Source organism: Zalophus californianus, chromosome 1, assembly GCF_009762305.2.
Source record: "Zalophus californianus isolate mZalCal1 chromosome 1, mZalCal1.pri.v2, whole genome shotgun sequence".
NCBI classification, from domain to species: Eukaryota; Metazoa; Chordata; class Mammalia; order Carnivora; family Otariidae; genus Zalophus; species Zalophus californianus.
In genome coordinates this window covers 2,692,271-2,718,158 of record NC_045595.1, presented here as the reverse complement: position 1 = coordinate 2,718,158, position 25,888 = coordinate 2,692,271, and the positions used below count along the sequence as shown (strand labels likewise).

The following is a 25,888-nucleotide window of genomic DNA, read 5'->3' as shown; positions in this document are numbered from 1 at the left end:
TGACGAGCCAGAGGCCAGCAGGTCTGTGACAAGTACTGGGCAGGCGCCCCGGGGCCCTGTGATGTTGACGGGTTCCAGAGTCAAGCTGCAGGCTAGACATGTGCCCCGACCTCCTGCCCTGGGGGGCTTCTCCTTTTACCTATCACCCTGGGGGCCAAGGGTCTTGATGCGGCTGGGTTTTCCTGCAGACCACCTCCTCCACCCTGAAGGGGGCCATTCAGCTGGGCATCGGCTACACTGTGGGCAATCTGAGCTCCAAGCCAGAGCGTGACGTGCTCATGCAAGACTTCTACGTCGTGGAGAGCATCTTCTTCCCCAGGTAGGCCCAGGCCCTGCGCCATGGAGCCGCTGTTGGGGTGCCCGACAGCCTTGCTGTTCTCTGAGTTCCCTTCTCGGCTGGAGATAGCACAGGCCTCTCCTGCCACCTTGGCTTGGAGGTCTTGCCCCGTATCAGTCAGGCTATTAGTTCTTTGCCGAATCAGAGATATGTAGTATAACAGCAATTTTTTTTTTAAGATTTTTTTATTTATTTATTGAGAGAGAGAGAGAGAATGGTAGAGAGAGAGCATGAGAGGGAAGAAGGTCAGAGGGAGAAGCAGACTCCCCGCTGAGCAGGGAGCCCGATGCGGGACTCGATCCTGGGACTCCAGGATCATGACCTGAGCCGAAGGCAGTCGCTTAACCAACTGAGCCACCCAGGTGCCCGTATAACAGCAATTTTAAGAAAACAGGAAAAGAAAACGTAGTTTCTTTTTCTCTCACGTGAAGAACACTGCCTGGCAGTCCAGTGAGGCAGCTCCCCAGTGTTGAGGTCCCGTGTTCCTTCTAGTGGCTCCGCCATCCTCATGTGCAGCTCGTCCAGCCAGTGCCGTCAGGTGGCTGCCTGGGATCCTGCCCTCTCGTCTGCGTTCTATCCGCAGGACGGAAGGGAGAAAGGGAGCAGGGGACCCGTAAGGGCAGGACCTGGAAGTGCCGTGCGTTGCTTCTGCTCTCCCCTGGCTCATTGGCTGAGCAGTCACGTGACCACACCTAGCTGCCAGAGGGGCGGGGTGGACGTTGGGACACGCCCGAGACTGGCCACGCCCTTGGCCCCGGGGAGCCCCGGGGTTGTCCACCGAGGGAAGGCCTGGGGGCTCAGCCGCTGGGCGCTGCCCTGGGCGGGTTGTGCCGCTGGGGGCTGCAGGGAGTGGGAGGGGTGCCCACAGAGTCGCCGTCCCTCACCTGCCTCCCTCCCTCCTTGCTCCACAGCGAAGGCAGCAACCTCACCCCCGCCCACCACTTCCAGGACTTCAGGTTCAAGACCTACGCCCCCGTCGCCTTCCGCTACTTCCGGGAGCTCTTCGGGATCCGACCGGATGATTACTTGGTAAGAGCCGTAGTCAGTCAGCTAGTGCCGTGGGTCAAGTTGCCAGAGACACGTGTGTCTGCTACCTCGTGGTTTCTGTGGGTCGGGAATTCGGGGGCCACTCGGCCAGCTTCTTTGCCCAGCGTTGTGGTGGAGGGTGGGCTGGGGCCGGAGCCTCAGGGGGACCAGCCCAGGGGACGGTCAGCTTCCGAGCCCATGTCATTGGCGGGACCCTGTTCCTTGCCTGGGGGTCGGGGCCTCTTCCTTGGAGCGTGAACGAGAGAGCTGTCCTGTCACCTGCCTCCATTCGAGGGGAGGTGGGTCGTGGGGACCAGCTCAGCACGTTCCCTCCAGTTCTGGTGGAGTCTTAGTCTCTCAAATCAGAAAAATCAAAACCTAGGCCTAGCCTCTGATCTCACAACGCATGAGCGGGGCTCCTGGAAGTTACAGCGCGCGGGCAGATGGGGATCAGTCTGCATTTCCGGGTGGTCTGGTGGCTGTTTGGCGACTGTATTCCGGAAGCCTTAGCCCTTGCACGAGGCACGTCCACAGCCATCGGATCTATTCCACCTGACCCCGCCACCGTCGGCCGTCCCTGGGGCCGAGGTCCTGCTGATTCTCACCCGCGGTGACTCGTTTCCCTGTGTGCTGGGAGGTCCTGCTGCGCGCACCCACTTGGTCCACGGAACCCTGTGCTCTCAGCCACGGCCGTGTCCTTCCACAGGGAAGTAGCTCTCGCTCCGGCCAGGGGTTCTCCAGCTGTCCGGGTGCCCCTTGCCAAGGCCAAGGCCGGGTCCTCTGACCACAGCATCTGTGGCGGGCTTCACGGCGTCCGCCTCTGACCTGCCCAGGGGTCCTGCAACCTTATCGGAGCGAGGACAGCCTGATGGTTCTAGAGTGGAAACGACCCCGGGGTGACCTCGATTTTAGGTCTCGTGGGTAGAGCGGAGGCCTGGGGCATTAGCCATAGCAGTGGAGATGTGGCCTCAGGGCCCGTTAGCTGGCGTGTGCTGGCCCCAGAGTGGACACACGGAGAAGGCCAAGTTCCTGTCTCGGCCTCGAGTGGGTGCTCAGCAGATGTTCTCTGTCTTCTTAAGACCCTCCCTGATGTCGTGACAGGGTGACGAGGCCCCCTGGAACCAAGAGGCCCTCCCGCGGCAGGGCTGGGGAACTCAGACGCGGCTGGATTGTCCCCACTTGTCAGCTCTGCCCCCTCAGGCTTCCTCTTTCTTCCCCAGGGGTCCCTGGGGGGCCACAGGCACCACCTTTGCCTCCAAAGACTTCCCTGGTCCTGAGTTTTGTGGGGGTGCGCCCACTGTCCCTGTTTGTGAGGGCCCTGGGCTGTCCTGTGTTAGCCTCAGCTCGGCATTGGGGGTGTCCGGGGGGGGGCACGGGTAGGGTGGGGGCTGCAGTCAGTTGACCTCAGGCCACAGGTGCCCCCCTGGCTCTGAGGGAGAAGGGGGCACACCTGGGGTCGTCTGCCCGTGACCCCACCCCAATGGCTGGTCACCCGGCCGGGAGGTCCGTGTATGTCACTGCTTCTCCCTCAGCAGCCCGGGCCCCATGAGGCCTGACCCCATACGTGAGGGCAGCTGCTGTTAGCCATGTGGTTCTGGAACATTCTGTGCTCATAGACTTCTTTTGTACAAAGCCACACACTCCCCGTCCACTGCTCGTTTCTCTCAGCGCTCTTCCGCTCTCCTGCTAGCTGGGGTCGGCTGCTGTAGTGCCTGTGGGGTAGCCGTGGGCTCCGGAGGCCGTGGACACTGGCCCCCACAGGGTCCCTGCCCGCCCCTCGCTGCTGTCCTAGGAGCGGGTGGGAGGTGAGGGAGACCACGGGCAGCCTGGGCGTGGGCCTCTGTGTTTCCGTGGGTATTGGTGGCTCGTGGCTGTGGGTGGGCAGCACTCGTGGCACCCACAGGAGAGGGGGCGTCCCTGCTCCTCACCTGTGTTCCCCCCTCCCCTGCCATCTGCCGGCCCCCGTGTTACACTTCAGCAACCCACAGCGTCATTCAGCAAACATTTGCTCAGCAGTTACCGTGTGGCGGGCTGGCACCGTCAGCCCAGTGGGGGACATGCTGTGGCCTCATCCACGCTGTATACCAGTGCCAGCACTCAGTCAGGACTCCGGGGGCTGCAAGGGACAGAAATCCAACGCAGACAGCCTTAGTCCTGAAAAGCACTTCACTGACTCGCTAGCTGAAAAGGCCCAGGGAGAGCTGCCTGCAGGGCCTAGCTTTCCTCGCTAGGCTGGGCACTGTCCGAGGTGCTGGGGACCCTGCATGAACAAAACCCTTAGAAATCCTTGCATCCACAGAAGGTTCCGTCTGTCCGGTGGGGAGGGCGTGTGGGGCTGCTGGGTAGCAAGCACGGAGGTGAAGCAGAGGTCAGTGGGAAGAGAGGTGGGGGTGCCAGGCACCAGGGTGGGGGCTGCTCCCCCGAGAAACAGGTCCCCCTCTCTCTGCTGTTCTGGTGCGTGGCCTCCGTACTAAAGGTCACCTTCTGGTCCAGCATAGTGACTGGGGTTCCAGCTCTCACATCATCATTCCGGGTGGAAAGACATGGGATGGAGAGAAGGGCACAAACTCGAGGTGCACCAGCTTTTGTCACTCATTTAGGGAGACAGAAGCTTCTACAGATGGCTCGTAAGCCAGAGTTGACTGTTGTGACCTCACCTAGCTGCCGGGGGGTGGGGTTGGGAAGGGAGCAGTGGCCAGATGTGTCAGCCCCTCAACACAGCTGGGAGTCCTACTAACAGGAGAGGGACTGGGCCCTAGGAGATCAGCACCCAGGCTGCTGGTTAGCCTGGGTTCGAATCTGCGCTGTGTGGCCTCGGGCATAGCAGTCTCCCTCTCTGAGCCTGTTTCTTCATCTGTAAAAGGACGCTGACAGTGACCTGTTCCAGAGTTGCCCACTAGCCGCTGGGCCCGTGGGGTGTCAGCGACCCACCTGCCCACTCACTGCCCCCCCCAGTACTCGCTGTGCAACGAGCCACTGATTGAGCTGTCCAACCCTGGCGCCAGCGGCTCCCTGTTCTACGTCACCAGTGACGACGAGTTCATCATCAAGACGGTGATGCACAAGGAGGCCGAGTTCCTGCAGAAGCTGCTGCCCGGCTACTACATGGTGAGGGGCCCTTCCCTGCAGCGCCCCTCCCCTTCCGGGGTTCGCAGCCCTCCCTACCCCCAGCTCCTCCCCTTCCGGGGCTCTGCTCGTGGGGCAGGAGCCCCCGGGGCACCACCCTGCCTCGGGCAGGCCCCGGAGAGCCTTGCTGGGTCAGTGAGCCTCACCCTCAGGGTGCCCCTCACGCGGTGCCCCCTGCCTATGGCAGGCAGGAATGGCTATCCAGGCCCAAGTGGCCTTCTCCGGGCGGGGTGGGGCATGGGGGCCCGGGGGGCTGGGCACCCTCTCCACCCTCACTGCCCATCCCTGCCCCCGCCGACACCTCTGAGTCATGGATCCCAGAAACCGTGTCTTGTGGGCTCGTGTCTCGGTAGCTGGTGACTCAGGCATGGGGGAGGGGGGCCGGGCCACCAGCTGGCGCGGGGCTCTTCCCGTTCCCCATGTGACTCACCACCAGAAAGGGCACGACAGACTCCTGGGCGAAGGTGGACGCGGGAGCCTCAGACTTCCGTTCCCCAGCCGACCAGGGTCCTGCTGCTGGCACTGATGGGGGTGGGCTCCACCCGAGTGCCCACCTGCCCTGCTGAGCCCGACCTGGCACCTGGCGGGGGTGGGGCGGGGCCTTTCTGGGCAGCTCTGCACGGACTGTGACCCATCTGCACTTGGGGTGTCTCATCCGTATCCCATGATGCTTGGGTGGGCCCTCGGCTCCCCTGGGTCGGTGGTCAGCAGCCTCTCCCTGCCTAGCTCAGCCCCGCTGTTGCAGCAGGAAGGCCCCCGCGGGCCTCGAGGGAGCGGGCAGGCGTGGCCCAGCGCCAGGGACCCTTCACTTGCTGACACTGAAATGTGAACTTCACGGAATCCTCACGTGTCATGAGATGCTAGTTTTCTGTTTCTTCCCTCGTTTTCATAACGTAAAGCCGTTTTTAGTTTGCGGCCGGCTGTGTGAAAACGAGCAAGTGGTTGCACTTGGCCTTCCAGCCAGAGTTTGCTGATCCTTGCCCTGGACGGTGTCCGGAGGCTGGGCCCCCATGTCACCCCAGGGCAGGCAAGTGGACAGCTGGTCTGGCCCTGACACCTCGCCGTGGACCCTCCTGGAGCATCTCGTCTCAGGGGAGACAGATCCCGGCTCACATCAGGATGCTGGGAGGGCAGAGTGAGGGCTGGCCCGGGAGGGAGGTGGTCAGGGAGGGCTTCCCGAGGGCGGCTCCTGGGCGGAGCATGGTGGCCGCAGCAGCCACTCTCCTCTGACCCTGTCCCCTCCCCTGCCACCCAGAACCTCAACCAGAACCCGAGGACGCTGCTGCCCAAGTTCTACGGGCTGTACTGCGTGCAGTCGGGCGGCAAGAACATCCGCGTGGTGGTCATGAACAACATCCTGCCACGCGTCGTCAAGATGCACCTCAAGTTCGACCTCAAGGGCTCTACGTACAAGCGGCGGGCCAGCAAGAAGGAGAAGGAGAAGAGCATCCCCACCTACAAGGACCTGGACTTCATCCAGGACATGCCCGAGGGGCTTCTGCTCGACGCAGACACCTTCTCTGCGCTCGTCAAGACGCTGCAGCGGGACTGCCTGGTGAGGCCGTGGTGCCCACGCGACCCCCGTGCACAGGAGGGCCCGGGGGCCCTCGTCCCTCTGAGCCTCTGTCGTCCCCTCTGCAACACGGGGACGCTGGAGGAAGCGAGCGCCACGTGAGCCCAGATCCACGGCCCATCTTGTAGGCGTGTCCTTGTGGTTTCCCCCACCCCAGCAGCCTGGGGGGTATCGTGCCTGCTCCTCTGGAGATGAGGAGCATCCCGGGCCTTCCAGAGCTCTCTGCTCCATCCTCTGGTCCCTCGGCCCACCCAGCCTGGCTCCCAGGCCTCCCCCAGACCTCTCAAGATCTGCTTCCCTGAGCCCAGGTGTCAGAGCCCTTGGGGCCAGGAGGGGTCCTGGGCTCCCCAGCTGTCGCCAGGCAGGCAGGAGCTCTGTTGGGAGGAAGGAAACCCCCTGTCCCAGCCCCGGCCCCTTGGTCTCCTGACCACGTGTGAGACGGGGGTGAGGACAGGCCCCTGTGGGGCTGTGGGGACTAAGTGGGCACAGACCCAGACGCAGCTTGGGGGCGCACCAGGCCGGGTTTGAGGAGGGGGACGGAGCGCGTGATCTCTTGGCCCCACCTCCGGCAGGTGCTGGAAAGCTTCAAGATCATGGACTACAGCCTGCTCCTGGGCGTGCACAACATCGACCAGCAGGAGCGCGAGCGGCAGGCCGAGGGCGCCCAGAGCACCGCGGACGAGAAGCGGCCGCTAGGTCAGAAGGCGCTCTACTCCACGGCCATGGAGTCCATCCAGGGCGGGGCCGCACGTGGGGAGGCCATCGAGTCGGACGACACGTAGGTGGCGCGGGGCCAGGGGGGCTTCCAGCTTGTCCGCCTGCACCCCTTGCTAGGTGTGAGGCAGGCGGGGGTAGGGGGTTTGGCCAGGAGGGCAGGAGACCATCTGCAGCCGGTTCCTGGTTTGCGTTAGAGCAGTGGCGCCCACCCACCAGACCCCACGAGGGTCACATGGGTGGACACACAGATACCCGGCTCGTGTGTGATGACCAGGGCCTTCTGGATTAATCTGCCAGCGGATTGAGGCCGTTGGCCATCCATGTGGGAAACACAGGTGTTCCCTTCTCCCACTGGAGCCCTAAACGGGTTCAGGCACCACCATCCGCAGCAAAGCTGGAAAGGTGTTGAAGAAGGTGGTGGTGCTGGGAACGAGGGTGCTGGGCCCAGAGCCCCCAGGAGAACAGGCTGCTGTGATGGAGGAGAAGGTCCTAGGCTCAGAGACCCCGGCTGACCCGATCCTGCCACAGGGACTCGAAGTTTGGTGGGGAGACAGACTCATGGGGCGCCCCCTCCCACCCTCCCTGCACTGCGGACACCGGGCCAGGTTGTTCTCTGTGGGGGCGTCCTGGGCCCTGGGGGGCCGAGCAGCATCCCTGGCCCCCACCCACTCGATGCCAGGAGCGCCCCCAGTCATGAGGACCACAGACGTCCCCGGACATCGTCCAGTGCTTGTGGAAGGCAGTCCGGTGGGAACTGTGTCGAGATTGACTTCTCGTCACCATACACTGAGCTGTTGGGAAGCAGTACGGCGGCGGTGGGGGGGAGGGGGGGCTGGAGGAGGGGGGGCATGACCTCCCCTCATCCGCTGGGGAAACGGGGCTCAGCGATGGAAGCAGCTGTTCTGGGTGCACGGCCAGCTGGTGAGGCCGAGACTTGCCCCTGGCCTGGCCACCACACAAGGCCAGCAGCTGCGGGGGCCAGGGAAGGAGCAGCCCCGGCCCCCACCAGGCAGGCGGGGGAGCCACAAAGGCCTGGCGCGGCTGGCCCGACCTCCCACCGTCTTGGTGTTTGTAGGGTCTGCGCAGGGCCTGGCAGGGGATGGCGGGGTGCACAGGTGAGCTCAGCACCTGAGTGCCGTGAGTGCCATAAGCAGAGCCTGCGGGGGCCTGGGCCTGGCGGATCTGGGGTCGTTGGTGACCTGAGGACAGTCGCTGCCTTGTGAGACCTCACTAACCGCGCTGGGCCGGGCACGGGTGGGCCTGGGACTGAGTGAAGCCACTAACTTCCCAGATGGCACCCAGAAGCTCTGGTGGCCCTGCCTGGACTGAGCGTGTGCATGGGTGTGCATGGGCGTGCGTGTGCACATGGGCATGTGGGTGCTGGGCCCTTCGGCCACCTCCAGCTTCGAGTGGAGTGTCCAAGAGGAGTGGAGAGCGGCCCAGTCCCAGCCGTGCCGCCACCTGCAGGGAGCATATGGGCTGTGGCTCCTTCAGTCTCCCCAGCAGGGGGCTCCTGGCAGGGCGAGTCCGGTGGGAAGCTGCTCGGTGGGGTGCTGAAGGCCCTCGCCCCCTCTCTCGCCAGGATGGGCGGGATTCCTGCCGTGAATGGCCGAGGGGAGCGTCTGCTGCTGCATATCGGCATCATTGATATTCTGCAGTCCTACAGGTGGGAGCCCGCCCCGCCTCCCTCTCCTCCCCTCCCCTCATCTCCCCCCCCCCCGCCTCCCCCCTCCCCAGATGCACCCCCTTGCTCACGGCAGCAGTGTGCCCTCTGCTGTCAAGACTTCCTTAGTCCCAGCTCCCCTGCCCCCCCCCCCCCACCGAAGGCTCCCAACTGGCCGCCTGGCCCTAAAGGGAGGCATTTGGTCCCCAGCCTGGTGATGCCACCTTCATCAGGATTTGTGCTAGGAACATGGTGAGAGCTCCCGTCAGACAGAGGCTGAGGCTGGCATAGGGCCTGGGGGTGGGTGGGGTGTCGCCAGCTCATCTTCTGTCCAGCTCTGTCTGTTGAGCACCTACTGTGTGCCAAGCACTGGGCTAAACAGAGCAAGACGGAAGCGCCCCATGGCCGGGAGGCACAACATCCCTGGACAGCTCACCCGGTGGGCAGGAATAAACGCTCATGGCTGGAGCCACATGTTGTGTGGTCTCAAGCGTGGCAGAGCCCAAGGAACAGATACTCAGGCCTTACCCGCAGCTTAGAGCTGGGGTGTCGGCAACCCTGTTACCCGTGCTTGTCCTTTATGAGGTTTCAACAGTGAGTGTGTCTTAATCGTTAGTGTTTTTTATGAGGGTACTGTATGTTCCTTATGCACGACCCGGACAGGACGGAGGGGGCATTATGGGCACGGGGGTCCCCACTTCCTGTCTACTCTCTCAGGAAGCCCACTGGGCACTGGGTGATTTCTTCCTTGCGTCTTTCTTTCCCAAATACGAAACTCAGCTCCTGCTCATCAAACACTAATATTTGCAGCCTGTTTTCCTACCTGAGGGCAAACTTCTGCCGTAGGGGTATCCCTCTTGATTTAAAGCAGGACTAAGAAGCTTTTGAAGCAGCAAACCAGGGTTTCTGCAGAGGCTCTGAGCCGAGGCAAGGAGGGTGGGCCAGCACGTATCAGGCAACGACAAGCTCATCCTGGGGCTGGGGGTGTCATAAGGGGGTGTGTGCTGAGGAGAGGACCCTCCCCCACTGCGGACTAGGGGCTGTCCAGGAAGTCTGCCTGGAGGAGGCACCATTGTCCCCAGCCCAGGTGCGCAAGGGCCTAGTTAGAGCCACAGTGCCAGGCACTAATTCCAGCTGAGGGGACCAGGGCTCAGCCTAGGCCATGAGGACGGGAAGGATGTACTCTGGGGGGGTGCTGGCCGTGAGCCCCCACAGGGGTCAAGCACCGCGGCCTTTTCACTTCCTCTCCAAGAGTAGCCGTGATAGGAGCTGCCAGCAGGCCGGGTAGAGGGCAGAGGGGACAGGAAGAGGGAGGTGGCTTCTGGCTGGTGCAGCAGGTAGCCTCAGTTCCTCTAGGCCGGGGCTCCCTACCCACTTGGTGCCAGGAGCACCCCCAGTCGTGATGACCACAGATGTCCCCAGACATGGCCCAGTGTCCCCTGGACCCGAAAGTTTGGCAGGTGTTCAGTTCTTTCTTCTCTCTGCAGGTTCATCAAGAAGTTGGAACATACTTGGAAGGCTCTCGTCCATGACGGGGTGAGCAGCATTCATTTGTTCATTAGTCTACAAATGTAATGATCTCCCGGGGCCATGACAGAAGACGTGTTCCCTCCTTCCTGGAGTCACCATCCAAGGAGGACAGCCCTGTGACCCGGCAGTCACAGGCCAAGGGGTCGGGGTCAAGACGGGAAAGCACAGGCAGCTGGCTGTAGGCTCTCTAGTGAGGGGTCTGATCTCTACTGGTGAGGGGTACAGAAAGGCTTCTTGGAGGAGAGGACCCCCAAGCTGAGTTGGAAGGATGCCCAAGGACAGCCTGACCAGGAAAGTCAGGGGCCAACTAGGCAAAGAAAACTCTGGAAATGTGCTGCGATAGGGAGGGGCTCATATGGGTCCAGCTGCACAGCACTGACCCATTGCCACGAGGGGTGTGGCCTGCTCCAAAAGTCTCCACTGCTTGAGAATAACTTGGAATGTGCTTTTTCCTGTCAATGCTGCCAAATATATTATTTCCAAATATAGAAGACTGTGAGGACCAACTGCTGGGGAGCAAACAGAGCCCACCTGGGGGCCCGAGGCAGCCCTGGTCCAGCTGTGCTGATGAGCTGGCTGGGGCCTCAGATGCACACCTCTCCTCCCATGGCCCCCTTCAGACCAATTCTTAATTAAAGTGCTAAGGGCGCTCTGTGTTCACATAGTCTGTAAGAGCCTCTGACACCCCTCAGAGAGTGTTTGGAGGGTTCAGATGGAAGCTTCCAGAAAGTGCACCAAGAAGGTCCAGGGGGCAGCCAGTCAGCAGGAAGCCCTTTCGTGGTGTTAGAAAGCCATGGCAGACGGGAGAGTTGCCCAGTCCTGGTGAGGCCACTTGTAATCTCCAAAGTAAGCTTTGGCTCAGCTCCTGGGGGTCCAGATGTTGATCAAAGTAACCATACAGGCATGAGCAGTCCGGGGCAGGTAGGGTGGCCCGTGGGGTAGAAGCCCAGGTTCTTCTGGGCGTGGCCCTCGGCCCCTAGCCCAGGTGGCTGGCCCCGCACAGCACTCTGGACAGAGGAGAGGGCAGAAACTCTGTCCCTACCTTGGCTCCCTTGCCCTGGGCCAGAACATGGTCCTGTGGTCACGCCTTGTTGCAGCAAGGATGGGAAATGTAGTTTGCATTCTGGGGGCTGTGTGTCCCTATGGGTTCTGTTATATTGCAGCAGGCGGAGGACCCGGGCCATGTCTGGGGACGTCTGTGGTCATCACCCCTGGGGGAGCTCCTGGCATTGAAGGGGTGGGGGAGGGATGCTGCTCAGCCTCCCAGTGCCCAGGATGGTGTCCGCCGTGCCGAGGGGAGACTGTGCCATAGAAGGCGAGGCCCCTGGACCGTGGGGAGTAGCAAGGAGTCCCTGCCTTAAGGGACCCAACATTGCAGGAGCACCAAGTGTGCTGGGCACCCTCCTGTACGGACGGCGAGCGTAGCCCCGTCCAGCCTCCCTGTCGCACAGATGAGGAAACAGCTCTGAGAGAGGCCGTGTGTTGCCCAGGGTCACCATCCGGTGAGCGCCGCGACAGTCACATCTGCCTGGCTCCAAGTTAACACCAGCTGCCACTTGTCCCCAGAGCAGGTGTAGCTGGGTGCCACCAAACATTACTTACAATACAGGCGTGCAGCCGTCCTTTGCTGACCCCTGCTTTAGATAATTCTTCGGGTTTCCTTATTATGATATTTATTCGTTTACTTCTTTGAATTGCTGTTTGATTCACGCGGTTCAAAGGATTAAAAATACAGATGGGTTTATAATGAAAAAATGTCCCTCCCGGGCCCCTCCCCACCAGTTATGTCCTTCCTGCCAGCCCCGTGCCGTGGACCCATCTCCCTGTCCCGCTGCCACCGTGTGGCCCGGGCTGGCCTGCGGGACATGGGGAGCACTGGTGGCGCGGCGGCACTCAGCCCCTGTTGCCCACGGGCCCCACTTCTCTCCCCAGGACACAGTCTCTGTCCACCGGCCCAGCTTCTACGCGGAGCGCTTCTTCAAGTTCATGAGCAACACGGTCTTCCGGAAGAATTCCTGTGAGCTTCCCAGGCCCTCTGGGCAGGAGGACGCCGGGGGTGCTGAGCGGGGAGGCGGGGTCGCCAAGAGCGGGGTAAACCCAGAGCCCCTCCTCCTGCCACATGGCCATCCGTGGGCCTCAGTCAGGAACTTGGTCCAGACAACAGGGGAGTCAGGACGCTACCCTCCTGGGGCCCAGCACGGGGCCTGAAGCGCACCGTCTGAGCTTGAGTTCAGGCTCCATTGCGTCCTGCCTGTGTGACCTCAAGTGGGGTCGCCCTGCTCCATGCCTCAGTTTTCCCATCTGTACAGAGCTGTGAGGGCAAGGTGTGTTTACACACACAAGAGTGTCTGTCCTCAAGGGGGGCCACCTGCAGCCTCGTGTCCTCACCAATGAAACACGGCCTTGGCGGACACGGAGGCAGCCGGGCATCAGCCAGACCGCGCATTGTCAGGGAGGGCACAGGACAAACAGAGGCGGCCCGTGCCCCATGGGTGGCCTCAGGAGGTCCCCTGTCTGTGCTGGGCCTCAAGTCCCAGACCCTGGTGCACACTCCAGGCCAGGATCCTACATGCTGCCTGGAAGGGTCTTTCTCCCCATGTGTTTGTCTGCCACCTGCACCCTGTTCCCTGTGCGTCCAGCAGGCAGCGTGCTTGGTCACTCTGTCCCCAGCGTCTAGCCTGGGGCCCAGCACGCAGTAGGTGTTTAGTGTCATTGGTGGGAATGGTCTCAGTGTGCACCTTATTTTCCGGGCTCCACACTGCAGGAAGTGGGTCCACAGAGGCAGCAGGGGCAGGCAGGCCTACTGCCCAGCGTGCGACGTGGTCTCCCAGCCTGGGCCAGGCCTGTGTGGGCGGCAACCCAGCCCCGGTCACCCGGAGCCGGCTCGTGGAGCCAGCGCGACTCCACATTCCCTGACATCGAGCCAGTAGCTTGAAATCGATGGCAGTGGGATTATTTACGTTGTGGAAATTGGCAAACGCCACAATTCTGGCCGTTGTCTCTTGAGAGCGGGTTGTTCATCTTTATCAGCATACCGCTTCTTAGAACTTTTCCCAGGGCATCATTCTCACTGGTCCAGAGGGGATGCCAGCCTCCAGGGACCGGAGGGCTGCTCACAAGGTGAATTGAGCACCTCCTGTGTGCTGGGTGTTGTGCTGGCCATCATGGGGGCAGAGTTCACAGGAAGAGCAGGGAGAACGTGGTGATGGTCACTGACAGGGTAGGCCGGGTGCAGAGGGCGTCACGGGGTCACCCGCCTTGTCTGACCCTGTTGCTGCAGATGAGGATGCTAGGGCTCAGAGGGGCTGACCCGCATTTCCCAGGCCCCTCATCCTGGATTGGAGCCAGGCCCTTTGTGCTGAGCCCCACATGGCCCAAGGCCTCCGGTTCCTTGTCTGAAAGTGGAGGACATGGCCAAGGTGGGCTGGAACCAAGGGGGCTGGGAGCCTGGGACCTCTGGAGGCAGAGCTGGGTAGAAAGCAGGACAGGGTTTTCTCTGCAAAGAATATTGCTTCTTGCCCAGGCTTGAGGGCCGGGCTGGAGGCCAGGCGACGGGGGCCGTGTGTGCAGGTGGCAGGCATCAAGGGGGGCCAACCAGGCTATCATGCAAAGGAGGGATTAGGGGCTGGTGGGGCCCTGCCTCGGTGCTGCCACGGGGCCCCCAGGCTGCCCCAAGCGCCAGTCTACCTCTCTCCACAGCCCTGAAATCCTCGCCGTCCAAGAAGGGCCGTGGTGCCTTGCTGGCCGTCAAGCCCCTGGGGCCCACAGCTGCCTTCTCAGCCAGCCAGATCCCCAGTGAGCGGGAGGACGCACAATATGACCTCCGGGGGGCCCGCAGCTACCCCACACTGGAGGATGAAGGTGAGCGGGCAGTGCTTTGGTGACGGGAGAGAGAAGGGGGCTGCTGGGGAAAGGCGATGTCCCTGGGGAGCTGAGAGGGGAGGGCATACAGGGAGCAACCCAGTGTGAGGAAGGGTTTCCTGAAGCTAGTGACCTGGGTGAGAGGGGCCTGGGTCACAGTCACCCCCCGCATCTCAGCCCAAGGTCTGCAGCCATCTGGGGGGGGCGGGGAGCAGCTGGGGCTGTAATAGGGAGAGCTGAACAGAGAAGGTGCCACCCGAAGAGGTGACCCACCCATCACCAGATGTCCAGAGACCTAGAGGAAGGAAGCACTTGATGGGGTTGGGCATGATGTTTTGGAAGGTCCCTCCCGGTTCCCAAGGTTAAAGAGTCAAAGATTACAGGCAGGGAGGGGCTGGGGAGGGGGGAATAGCATCCAGGAAGGGAAAAACTGCAGGTGCAAAGGCCCTGGGGCAGTACAGGGCCTGGTATGTTGGAGGGACAGCAGGAGGCCTGTGTGGTTGGAGCAAAGTCAGGGAGGTGGGGGAGAGAGAAGAAGCGGGCGGGTTGACAGGACCTGTGCGCCTGAGGAGGGTTTGGATTGCGGTTTGAGAGTAGGTGGCTATTGGAAGCCTTTGTGCAGAGGGTAAATTCGAAAGTATTTGCCCTCTTAAAGCTGCCGAGCAGAATGGAGTGTTGGGTGGCAGGTGGGGCCGGGGCCTGGATTGCTGAAGGTGAGCCAAGCTGCAGGTGGAGCCAGAGGCCTGGAAGGGCTGCCGCAGGTGCCCACAGCCCTCTCCCCACAGGTCGGCCCGACCTCCTGCCCTGCACGCCGCCATCTTTTGAGGAGGCCACCACCGCCTCCATCGCTACTACCCTGTCCTCCACGTCTCTCTCCATCCCGGAGCGATCGCCCTCGGAGACGTCCGAGCAGCCGCGGTACCGGTGAGGGGCCTAGGCTGTCTCTTTCCGTGAGGTGGGGGCGGGGGGCACATCCGCAGCAAGGGCGGGGCAGGCGGCCTCCCACTCCCCCCTCCCCAACCTACCTGCTTGGTCTCTCTGCAGGCGGCGCACACAGTCTTCGGGACAGGATGGCCGGTGAGCTGAGACCCCGGCTTCCCCCCCCAGCCGCCCCGCCCTCCGGGCTCCCCGCAAGGCCCCGCCCTCCCCCCTCCCCCCTCCCCCCTCCCCCTCCCCCCTTGCACCTCCTACGCTTTCCCACCCAGAGCTCCGCCTCTCTGCCCCGCCCTTCCCCCTCCCCCCTTGCACCTCCTGCGCTTTCCCACCCAGAGCTCTGCCTCTCTGACCACTTTTCCTGGGCACAGATTTAAGTTAGGCTCTCGAACTGCACAGAATCTTGAGTCACTTTGTACTCATCTCCACACACATACCCGGGGGGGTGGGGGTGGGCAGAAGCCCCCTCCACCTGCGTGCTGATCCTTTTTTCTTTTTATTAAGTATTTTTATTCTAAGAGGTACAAAAGAGAATATAGTGAGACACCTCCCCCTGCCGCATGCCTCTTCCCCTCCCTGGGAGCAACCCCGGGACGGGTTTTTTTTTCTCTTTCTACAAATATTTTATGAATATACAAGAAAACAAACCTACGGGCCTGTTTCTGCCTTTTGTCTTGCCACCAGCCTAGCTCGGTGCCCCTTGCTTGGCGCACTCAGCAGATACAGGTCATCTGTGAGCAGGTGGAGCGCCTGCGGGCTTCCTTCCGTCTGACAGAATGTAGCCTGCCCTCGGGGCTCTTCGGTTGTTGCCAACTCGACCACAGTGAATAGGCCTTGTTGCTTCCCTTAGTATTGGGGCAGTTATTCCTGCCATTTGAAAAAGAACAAAACCTCACCACAGAAAACACATTGGGCAGAATGCACTTCCCTCTGTCCTGCTGCCTGCTCCCACCTCGGCGGCCTTTCTGCTCTCTAGTGCTGCCATCCAGAGTCTGCATGCTGGGCCACCAGAATGTTCTGACACACCGACAGCAGGGGCCTGGACCTTTGAAACCCCTGGAACCACCCCACCCCGAGGCCAGGCCCCAGGCCAGTGCTCAGCTACCCCCCGGGAGGGTGGGCAGGATCCAGGCCACCATTCACAGATGCCCCTGCTGGTACCAGAGTCACAGGATGGCCCCAGGTGGCCAACCTTTGCCCCCTTGCAGACCCCAGGTGGGCATGACCGCCCGAGGGACCAGGAGTGAGCTGGGCCAGCTCAGGGCACCGGTCAGATGGCACCCAGAGAGAGCACCCCATGGAGGCTCCCAGCAGGGCTGGAGATCCGCGCTGGCCTGGAGCTTGGCTGGCGCCCCTGGGGGGCAGAGTTAGGGTGAGGAGAGAGTGAGGTGCAGCTTCCCACTGCCTCCAGGCCCCAGGAGGAGACGCATGCGGAGGAGGACCTGCAGCAGATCACGGTGCAGGTGGAGCCCGCGTGCAGCGTAGAGATCGTGGTCCCCAAGGAGGAGGACGCGGGGTGAGTGTCCTATTGCCAGACTCGCACACGTGCGTCTGCTCTGATCTCATTGGCTGAGCATGGTCACGTGGCTAGCTGGCAGCAAGGCAGGCTGGGGAATGTAGTCCACGTTCTGGGCAGGGAGGGGGGTGGTGAGGGGAGGCTGGGAATGGGGCCTCCCACTGGAAAGGGGGGGATGCCGGGCGTGGGAACCAGGCAGTCTGCGCAGGGGCCGCTGGGGGCTGGGACTGCTGCCTCATCAGGGCCTCTGATCTCCGGCAGAGCTGCAAGTGAGGTGTCAATCCTGGCGTTCTCACCCACCGTGGCCCGGAGCCCCCGGCTTGCGGGAGGGGGCTTTCCGGTCCCCCTGGGAGCCACCTCTGGACGCAGTCCCCTTTCCCAGCAGTGTTGTGTTCCTGTGTCATTCACTTCCACTCTTCCTTAATGCCTTCCTTCCAACTTCTGGTTTGTCTCCGTGTACGGTCCTCCCTTTCTGGCGGAGGTCGAATGTTTGGGCTCCTTTTTTTCTGCAGCTGCTGTTCTTGGCACTGCACTCCTGCCGTGTTCCGTGGGTTCAGTGGGAGGCGGGTCTTTTCTACTGGCTCTTTGATAGAGGGCAGTGGCCTTCAGCCACCGGGGACACAGGGCGGGGTCTGGGGACACCTGTGCTTGTGACCCCGGGGCTCCTGGTGCCGAGGGCATGGGGCCAGTGACGCGCTCCCACCAGCACCCGGGACCCCCTCAGAGAACTGTCTGGTTCACCCGCCATGGTGCCACGGGGGAGAGACCCTGCTCTAGGGTTTATTTACAAGTGTCTCTCAACTTCCCAGGATTTGAAAACCTGTTTAGGTGTTTAGTACTTATGTCTATTTTAATTCAGTTACAGGTTCAAGAAAGTGGCTTTTAAAAGTGGATGTATATTTTATTTTTTTTTAAGATTTTACTTATTTACTTGACAGAGACACAGTGAGAGAGGGAACACAAGCAGGGGGAGTGGGAGAGGGAGAAGCAGGCTTCCCGCTGAGCAGGGAGCCCAACGCGGGGCTTGATCCCAGGACCCTGAGATCATGACCTGAGTCGAAGGCAGACGCTTAACGACTGAGCCACCCAGGCACCCCTAAAAATGGATGTATATTTTAAAAACGGATCAAAGCCTTCACGGTCAAATACAAAATTCAGGTTTTTTAAAGATTTTATTTATTAGAGAAGAGAGAACAAGCTGGGGGAGGGACAGAGGCAGAGGGAGAAGCAGGCTCCCCACTGAGCAGGGAGCCCGATGTGGGGCTCAATCATAGGACCCTGGGTTCGCGGTACTTAACCAACTGAGCCACCCAGGCACCCCAAAATTCATTTTTTAATGTCAGTGGGCGTGTGGGAGAAACCTGTGTTCCCTGTTGAGGGATGGAACGTTCGGACCTGGCCGTGTCCAGTGTATTGATCCGTTGCTTTACATCCTTACTTGTTGGTCCCATTTGGTCTGTTTGGTTCTGTGTTTGCATTGTTATCAAATTTTTCTTGCTTGCCTTGGGATTTGTGCTTTACATGCTTTTAAAATTTCTCTTCTATCTCAAGACACCTTACTTAGCGGTAACACACACACCCCCAGCCTGCACTTGGCCGTCAAGAATTATGTCACAGATATGCAGATGGACGTGCAGTGTGACACACCTTTCAGCCTTTGTCCCCAAAACAGCCCACCCTCCCACGCTGCTGGAGAGCCAGCTCTCTGTGGTTACAGGTGCCCCCCATTTCGGAGCTGGGCATTTTGCTCACGAGATGGAAATTGTACCCCAATCACCCGGCCACCAACTGAGGCCTAGGCCTAGGCCTCGCCTCACCTTCCATCTGGAGCCTGTTTCCCGTCTGTAACTCAGGACAGCAGCAGCCCCCGCCCTCGGGGAGAGTTGCTGGGTGAATTCATGCCAGGCTCCTGAAAGGGCCTGGCACATAGTAAGTACTCAGTGAAGATTACAGAGGTTCTGGCCCCAACATGGGGGTGGGTGCCAGGTGTCCCTACTTTACAGATGAGGATACTGAGGCTTAACGATGGGAAAGGACTTCAGGGTCACCCAGGGCGTGAGTGGTGAGGCGTACCTGCCCACCCGTGTGTGCGCTTGAGCAGGGGTGGGTAGGGACTCACCTGTTAGTGGGTGGGCAAATCCTCCTCGCCCTTGCCTCAGAGGTATTTGGGGGTGGGGGGTTTGTTTTATTCGGCTTCCTGAGTCTTTTGTCTCTGTGATGACCTCCTGATGAGAGGATGGGGAGGCGAGCTGGGGCTGGGGCTGGGGCCACAGGTGCTGTCCAGAGCCCCACCTCAGGACTCCCGTGTCGGCGTGTCCCCAGGGTGGAGGCTTGCCCAGCTGCTGCCGCTGCTGAAGCAGAAACCACCAGCCAGGCCTCGGAGCCCGCCAGCCAGGCCTCGGATGAGGAGGACACACCTGCCACGGACATCTACTTTGTAAGTCCCCTGCGGCTCCTTCTGTCTCCTGGTCCTCGACCAGACACACACTGCCGTGCACACACACCCACGCACACTCACGGGGCACTCATGTGGACACAGTGCTCTCACTGGTCAACACTCACATCCATATACTCTTGCATGACCAGTGTGCCCTCACACGCATTCACACTCACACGCTCCCATGGCGTGGGAGCGCCCTGCCCCTCGCTGTCCAGGCCAGGCCACTCCAAGGCTAGGGAACTGCCCCGTCCCTCCTCCCCAGGCCTTGTGACCACCACCAGGCCACTGGGCAAGGCCCAGGTCCTAGCCATGCCACTGCGTCTCCCTAGGAAACATCTGGAGTCCTTAAGCTCTGAGCCCCACTGGGCCCCCTTCGGTCCTGGGCAGACCCGGGGCCAGCCACTGAGGGCTGCAAACTGTGTGGATCTTCTCCCGCTGGGTGGCGGGCGCAGCTAGGTGGGTTCTGTTCTCAAGAAGGCCAGGGGATTGTGTGCTTCATGCTGCCCTCCTCACTGGCCGAGGACTCATGGCTGCTCCCTGATGGGGCGGGGTCTGTTGGAGCAGGAAGGGGCCCTGCTCCAGGGACCCAGGACCTCTCTTCCAGAGCAGGGGGTCACCTACCCCTTTGCATCTCCCATAGGCAGACACATCAGCTGGACCGGGAGCCTGGGTGAGGTGGACGCGGGGTGGCCAGGGAGCCTTCAGAGTCCAGTCCAGTGACCGCCCCCCACCCCTGACAGTGGGTCCTGAGGCTGCCTTCCTCGGGCAGCCCTCTTCGGTGGTCAAAGGGCCTTATGCAATGAAGGGGACTGCCTGTCCTTCCAGGCTTTCAGTCCTGTCTCTGCCCCCGTGGCCAGTGAGCTGGGGGCCCGCGGCCATGACTGCCTTATATAGCACCACCCTGCTCTCTGTCTTGGGGCCTCTGTCTGGCTTGGAGAAGTGACAGGCGCATGCACTGTGTGTGTGTCCCCACACTCGCCGTCAGCTCCCCGTCCCTGGGTGCTTGGTTTGTGTCCCACCCTGTGGCTCAGCGTGTGAGGCGGCCCCAGGGGGCCGTGTCCTGTGTGTGCGTCTGGGTCCTGACACCTGAGTGGGCGGCCAGGCCCTGCGGGCAGCGGAGAACGTAGCGACCACAGGGGCCCCCACCGCTCTGAAACTCACCTCCCGCTTGGCCATCGGCTTTCCTGCCCCTGCCCAGCGCCCTCCCTGCCTGACCGCCCGCCAGATTCCTGTCGCCTCATCCTGTGCTCTGTTTGCTTCCTCCCCGCCCGCCCGGCCCGCCCAGTTCACCGATGGGAGGTACTGGATTTACTCTCCCCGGCATCGCCGACTGCGGGCCGTGACGCTGAGCTCCTCAGGGACTGTAAGTGACCACAGCAGGCGTCCAGGGAGCCCAGCCCCCGGTCCACCACCCTGGGCAGCAGGGAGCCACAGGTCCTGGCTGCCCCTCGTCCCCTGAGAAGGGACTTGGGGAAAGAATCACTACGACTGAGGCCGGTCGTGTGTCCCCCAGCGATGTCACTTAGGTCCCTCTGAGGTGAGCATTGCTAGGCCTGCAGGCTCACAGCCAGGGCTAACGGGACTTGGCTGCAGTGGTGGGGTCTGCATCTGACCCTGGCCCCTGGCTGCCTCTGCCCCTCTCCCCAGCCTGCCTGAGTCAGGGACAAGTCGGTGGACACTTGTCCTGTATTCAGACCTGGCTGCCGATGGCTCCCCCAGGGGCATCTGCCCTGCAGAAGCAGGGCAGTCATGTGGGTCAGCAAAGCCAGGCTCTTAACTGCAGGAGGGAGGAGATGTATTTCCATACCCACTTCACAGTTGAGAAACCAAGGTCTCGGCTCCCCAGAAAGCCCACAAGAGGGCATGGTTTAGGTAAAATCGGGGTCCAAATTCCCAAGCAGCCCCCGTGTCTAGTAGATGCTCATCTATCTATTGTGTTTGGGACGCTCTGTGGATATCATGTAACAGTAGTATTCTCAGGACCTATTACTCTCCTCACGAGCAATAGATGAGGGGCCTAGAGAGGCCAAGTAACCTGCCCAGAGCCACACAGCGCTCAAGCAGGCAGAACAGGTTGAAATCCTGAAGCAGGAGTTTCTGTTCTCAAGATGAGGCCCCTCGGAGGCTCACACCCCCAGCCCCAAATGCCTCTGAGCGTCACTGGGTGTCCAGCTCTGCCGAGCAAACCCAAGAAATGAAATCCACTTCCCCAGACATTCCCACCATGCTGTGTCCTGCTGAGACAGGGACGCCACACCCCTAAAATGATCCAAGAGCTGAGGACGCACAGCAGGCCCTGAGGGCCGCCCACCGGGGGGAACAATTTGCAAACGCTGCCTGCAGAGGGGTTGACCCCAGGGTGTGGGGATTTGGGAGAAGGAAGGGTGGGCTTCGTGGAGGGCACAGCGGAAGCTGGTGGGGGGCACATAGGAGCAGAGGGAGCAGCAAGTATGAAGGCTGGGTGAGTGGGAGCAGAGCCTAGCGCCTGCAGTGCTGGGGAGGATGTGTCCTTGGCCCCACTTTAGTGGGGTCATCACGGGGTCTGGGTCCTGCTGCCCGTGATCCCTCCGTCCGCCGGGACCAGCTCTTTGCAGAGTTCAGGTGGAGACCTTCTTGTCCCACGTTCTTGTCCCCTGGCTCTGAACATTGATGTAGCTGCCCTGTGTTGGACACTGGGCACGAGCAGCCCCAGACAGACCCTGCCCCCGGACTTCTGGGCAGGCTGGGGTTTTTGTGCGCTGTGACCACTAAGCAGTGAGCAGGGCCTATGCGCCATTATACCAGTTCATCTGCTGAGGATGATCTTCAAGGCGTGTGTGGCCCTGGGCCAGGTGCTCAGACAAGAATGAGCTGCCCATGGTGCCCGGTGGGCCAAGTGCCTCCTGCGGGTGCCACGGTGTGGCCCGTGAGGGCAGGTTCTGCAGCGAGAGCTGTAGGAGGGGCAGGGAGGAGTGGGCACAGAGGTGGGGAGAGGCAATGGGGGCCCCAAGGGGCAGCGAGGGCAGGGGGGCCTGCATTCACCCGGAGAGCACAGAGGCCACATGCTGGCGCTTGTCCTTCACCAGGCTCTGAAGAAGGCACCCCTGCAGAGGCGAGGCTGGTTGTAGAGACCTGACCGAGGAGGGGCAGGTCTGGGGGCTCGTTGGGTTGTGGCCTCCGTGGGTTTAGCCAGGGCAGGTGCCTGCTCAGGCCCCGTGCTCCGAGCAGAGGCCAGGCAACGGGGTCGGTCCACAAGCGCTGAAGACTGGGAGGTGGGGGTGCGCAGGAAAGAGGAAGAAGAAAGAGGAGAAGGGGGCTGCGGGGGAACAGACTCAGGAGGGACTGGTGTGGGTGCTGGAAGAACATGCGGCCCCCCTCCCCGAGTCTGACCCAGAATGGGGAACACTTTCCCTGACACCCCTGGAGGAAAAGCAGCCCACCCTCCGGCTGGGCCTCTGTTGTTTGCTCTCCGGGTGCCCGGGGCCTTTGTCTCCCCTGGCCGATCTGTGCGTTTGGGCACGAGGAAATGGGCTCCACCCTGCGCGCCCCACGGCACTCATCACCCAGGACTCCCAGTGGAGGGTCCTCAGGGCCCCGCCCCGGCTGGCGGCGCCGGTGGCCACACAGCAGGCAGGACCTGAGGCTGGGGTGCTGCCGGGCGCCCCGGGAGGCCCGAGCAGGAGGGACGACCAAGAGGGCGGAGCAGGAGGGGAGGGGACAGCAAGCAAACCCCGCCCCCGCCCCGCCCCCTCCCGCTCCGCTGTCCCAGGCCCCGCCTTGCACTCCGCGCCCCGCTTCCTGCCGCCTACCCCGCGCGCTGCCGCCGCTCCGCCCCGCCGGCCCCAGAGCCGTCCAGGTTGGGGTAGGGCCCGTCATGGGGAGGGCCGCGGGGGCTGAGCCGCCTACTCGTCGTCCGCGTTGGGGTCCGCCTCCTTTATTTCTGTTTCTTCCTTCCTCCTCTCGCCTCTCTCGCGCCTCCTCGCACCCCTGCTCTTCTGCGCCCTTCCTGCACGTGCACCCGCCCGCCCAGCCCACCGATGAGAGGAGCTGGGTGTACTCCCCGCTTCACTATAGCGCGCACGCCCACCCAGCCTCCGACGGCGAGAGCGACACAGTAAGTGCGCCCGCGGCTTGCCACGCCCTGGGCCGGGGCTTCGGACCGCGCGCACCGCCCCACCTGCCCAGGGACCGGCCGGGGAGACGGAGGCCGGGGGCGGGCGGGGGCGGGGCATTGGTGGGGCCGGGCCCCGCCCGGGAGACCCCGCAGGTGGGGGTGCCGCCCGGCCCCACCGCTGCCCTCACCCGCCCCCTTGCCTTCCGCAGTAATTTCTATGCACTCACCGCCCTGGAGCCGAGCGCCCGCCGCCGCCGCCGCCCTGGCCGCTTCGCGGAGGCACTGCCCGCCCGCCGGACCCGCCTCCGCCGCCGGCCGCCGCCGCTCCTGTCAACTACCTATGACTGTGAACCTCCCTGAGTGTCCGATCACGTATTTATTTTGGGTCTTTACTCTTTGCACAAAGACGGCAGCACAGGTGTGCTTTTTTAGAAAAAGATTAAAAAAAAAAAAAAAACGTGTGGGAAAAAGGAAGAAAGTCCACTCCACTGCACTTTGTAGTTCTTTGCTGTGCTTGCATGTGTCTCCCTGAGGGAATAAGGCCTGTTGGCTCCGGGGATCTGTGCCCGGAGCTGAGATCCACACTCCGAGGTTCTCCTGCTCTCCACTTGGATGGGGTGCCCCCGCGCCCGCAGGCACTCTGGGCTCAGGCACTGGACATCCGCCCTTGGAGGTGGCTGACCAGTGGTCTGGGGGCGGCTCTCCACCCCCCCCTCCATGTTTCCACCACCTCACCTGCCAGGTGACTCGGGAGCAGGAATGGCTAGGAGGCCACCCCTCTCCATGGAGCTCAGGACTGTGGGCCTCTCTGTCCTCCCCATGCGGCCTGCTCGGTATCTCGCAGAGAGGGCCTAAGGCCTACGTGAAGGGAGCCGCGCTGGGCCCTCAGGCCGTGGGACTTCCAGAGAGCGGGTCCTGGAGCAGGGGCCCTCTCATGGTCAAGTTGCTCTGCTGTCCAGTAAGAGATCCTCCTCCAGGACCGGGAAGGGCTTTCTTTTTCTTTTGAGGTGGTGACGTGTAAACAACTTAAAGGATAGGAGACAAAGTTCTTCGTGAAAAACACAATAAACTTTGGGGGGTTTGTCATCTTCAGGAGCAGCTCCCCCCGGGCTCAGAGACCCCACTGGATCCAGAGGGGACTATGGGAGCCGCTGGCATGGTGGGGTCTGTCCTGCCCCCACAGAAATGCCCTCCCACCTCTTGAGAGGTGGAACAGTGGGGATGGTTTTCCCCAGCCCGCTCTGCCCCCCGCCCCCCGCCCCCTGCTCCCCACTGGCTTGCTTGCTTGGGAGGAGCTAGGAGCTGGCTTGGAGCAGAAGCTACACCTGGAAGAATTTCTCCCAGCCCTTGCCTTCCTGGCGGAGAACCCACTGATCCAGGAGTTTGATTTTCTGAGTCCCTTGTCTGGGTCCCTCACCTGCTGTCATCTCCCCTCGCACGGCTCGCTTTGTGCGCCTGGAGGGAGCCTGTTGGACTGGCTGCCTTCTGTCCAGGACGGCCAGGGACGCGCCAGCATGCAGCCTGGGGAAGGCAGCCCTGAGAGGATCCATCAGAACAAGCCTGTGGGTGTCCCAGATCAGAAGCAAAATGATGCCCTCTCCTTGTTGCCCTAGGGGGCTTTGTCCAGACGGCAGGAGGTGTCCTCACCTGGATTTCAGATGGGCATCTGTCTGCAGGTGCCCTGGCTGCATGCCATGGGTTGCCAGTCCGTCCCTACCCCTTCCTGCCGAGGAGGTGAGCAAGCAGAGGCCTGGAGGTACATCTCGGGCCTTGAAGACTAACAGGGACGACTGTGTCACCCAAAAGCCGGCATTGGAGTCCCTGCCCAGGCCCCAAAGGCCGGATGTTCAGGCACGTTGTGAGTTCTGTGGGGATGACCAGAGCAGCACGCACAGTCCTGGAGCAGTGTGCCCCGTGTCCAGGGCATCCTCAGCCACTTGGAGCTTTAGGAGCAAGGAGGGGAGCTCTGCTGGTCCCCTCGGGCTTTCCTGAGTGAATCATGGAACAAAGGCATCGCTTGGATGCTGACTTGCAAGAGAAATTTGCAAGCCTCCTGGATATCATGATGTTTCTATTTTTGTGTTAGGTCGCTGAGACCTCTTTGGAGACCTGTTTTGTGGTGTTTGCATTCTTTGTCCCTTCAGAGAACTGTCACGTGGATGCTAACGTGGTCTGCAGACTGTGCCGATGGGAGTTGTTTGCTTATTATTTGGGGGGCCAGGGGCGGGAAGGCAAGACTTTATTTATAATGTGTAGCAAATTCGTGGCCTTTCCCAGGCTCCCCCACCCCCAGAGGAAGGCCCTGGACCCACCCAGCTGTCGCCGACCCCCGGCATAGAAATCGAAATTCCTTCGTGGCGACACCTTGTCTCCCTTGTGGCTCATCTCTGATGGCTGTGGCCGCTGAGAGCCGAGAGCCTGGGCACTGTCCGGTTGGCTGAGCTGTGAAAACGAAAGACATTTCCCGAGACTGACAAGGTGCAGCTTCCCGAGAGCCCCTGCTAGCCTCCCTCCTCCAACCTCCCCGCACCCCTCCCTCCACCACTTGGCTCAGTGCAATACTCCCCTTCTGGTGGGGTCCCTTGCCATGGTACTGTCGCTGCAGCCCCTCGGTCCGTACCGTGGGCCAGCGCCTTCCACCGCCTCTTCTCTGGTGGCTCAGTTGCATCGCCTGTCCCCCACACCCCACCCCCATGTCGTTTTTATGGTCGAATTGATTTCAAAACAATGAAACTGCAAACCTTGTGTGTCTTAATTCTCTCGGGGGGTTCCATGTGCTCAGCCCCCATGGTCTGGTGTGTGACAATCCAGAGCGCGGCCTCATTGGGCACAGAATGCCGTCTCTCTCAAACCCAGAGCCGTGGGCACCTCTGTAACTGTGCAGACCTGCTGGCCCCGAGTAACATATGCAGCCTCGGACCCCCCTTCCCGCCACCCCTCCTTCTTTTTATGTTGAAGGGTTCTCTCTAATAAAATCGGGTAATAAGCATCAGCCCTCTTTCTCTTTGCCTCTGTGCATTCCCGGGGTCTGCTTGGGAATTTAAGGACTGACTTTGAACGAGGGCAAAAAGAA

General features: G+C 61.6%; 1 protein-coding gene across 6 annotated transcripts in view; it reads left to right on the top strand.

Moving 5' to 3' along the window:
• Positions 1-25,804, top strand: part of PIP5K1C (phosphatidylinositol-4-phosphate 5-kinase type 1 gamma) — a 52,084-nt gene extending 26,280 nt beyond the window's left edge. The window contains exons 4-19 of one of the 6 annotated variants that reach the window (XM_035728149.1): positions 189-319; positions 1,249-1,366; positions 4,319-4,471; positions 5,745-6,044; positions 6,635-6,840; positions 8,362-8,445; positions 9,930-9,978; positions 11,905-11,989; positions 13,672-13,833; positions 14,619-14,757; positions 14,878-14,910; positions 16,178-16,282; positions 18,605-18,719; positions 20,008-20,085; positions 22,732-22,815; positions 23,025-25,804. In XM_035728149.1, the coding sequence (XP_035584042.1) occupies positions 189-319; positions 1,249-1,366; positions 4,319-4,471; positions 5,745-6,044; positions 6,635-6,840; positions 8,362-8,445; positions 9,930-9,978; positions 11,905-11,989; positions 13,672-13,833; positions 14,619-14,757; positions 14,878-14,910; positions 16,178-16,282; positions 18,605-18,719; positions 20,008-20,085; positions 22,732-22,815; positions 23,025-23,027 (1,845 nt within the window). In that variant the 3' untranslated portion in view covers positions 23,028-25,804. Of the gene's footprint in view, positions 1-188; positions 320-1,248; positions 1,367-4,318; positions 4,472-5,744; positions 6,045-6,634; positions 6,841-8,361; positions 8,446-9,929; positions 9,979-11,904; positions 11,990-13,671; positions 13,834-14,618; positions 14,758-14,877; positions 14,911-16,177; positions 16,283-18,604; positions 18,720-19,362; positions 19,970-20,007; positions 20,307-22,731; positions 22,816-23,024 lie in introns of those variants that run through there. The other 5 variants (XM_035728150.1, XM_035728151.1, XM_035728148.1 and 2 more) reach the window with 5 other exon arrangements.
• Positions 25,805-25,888: the final 84 nt, after the last annotated feature.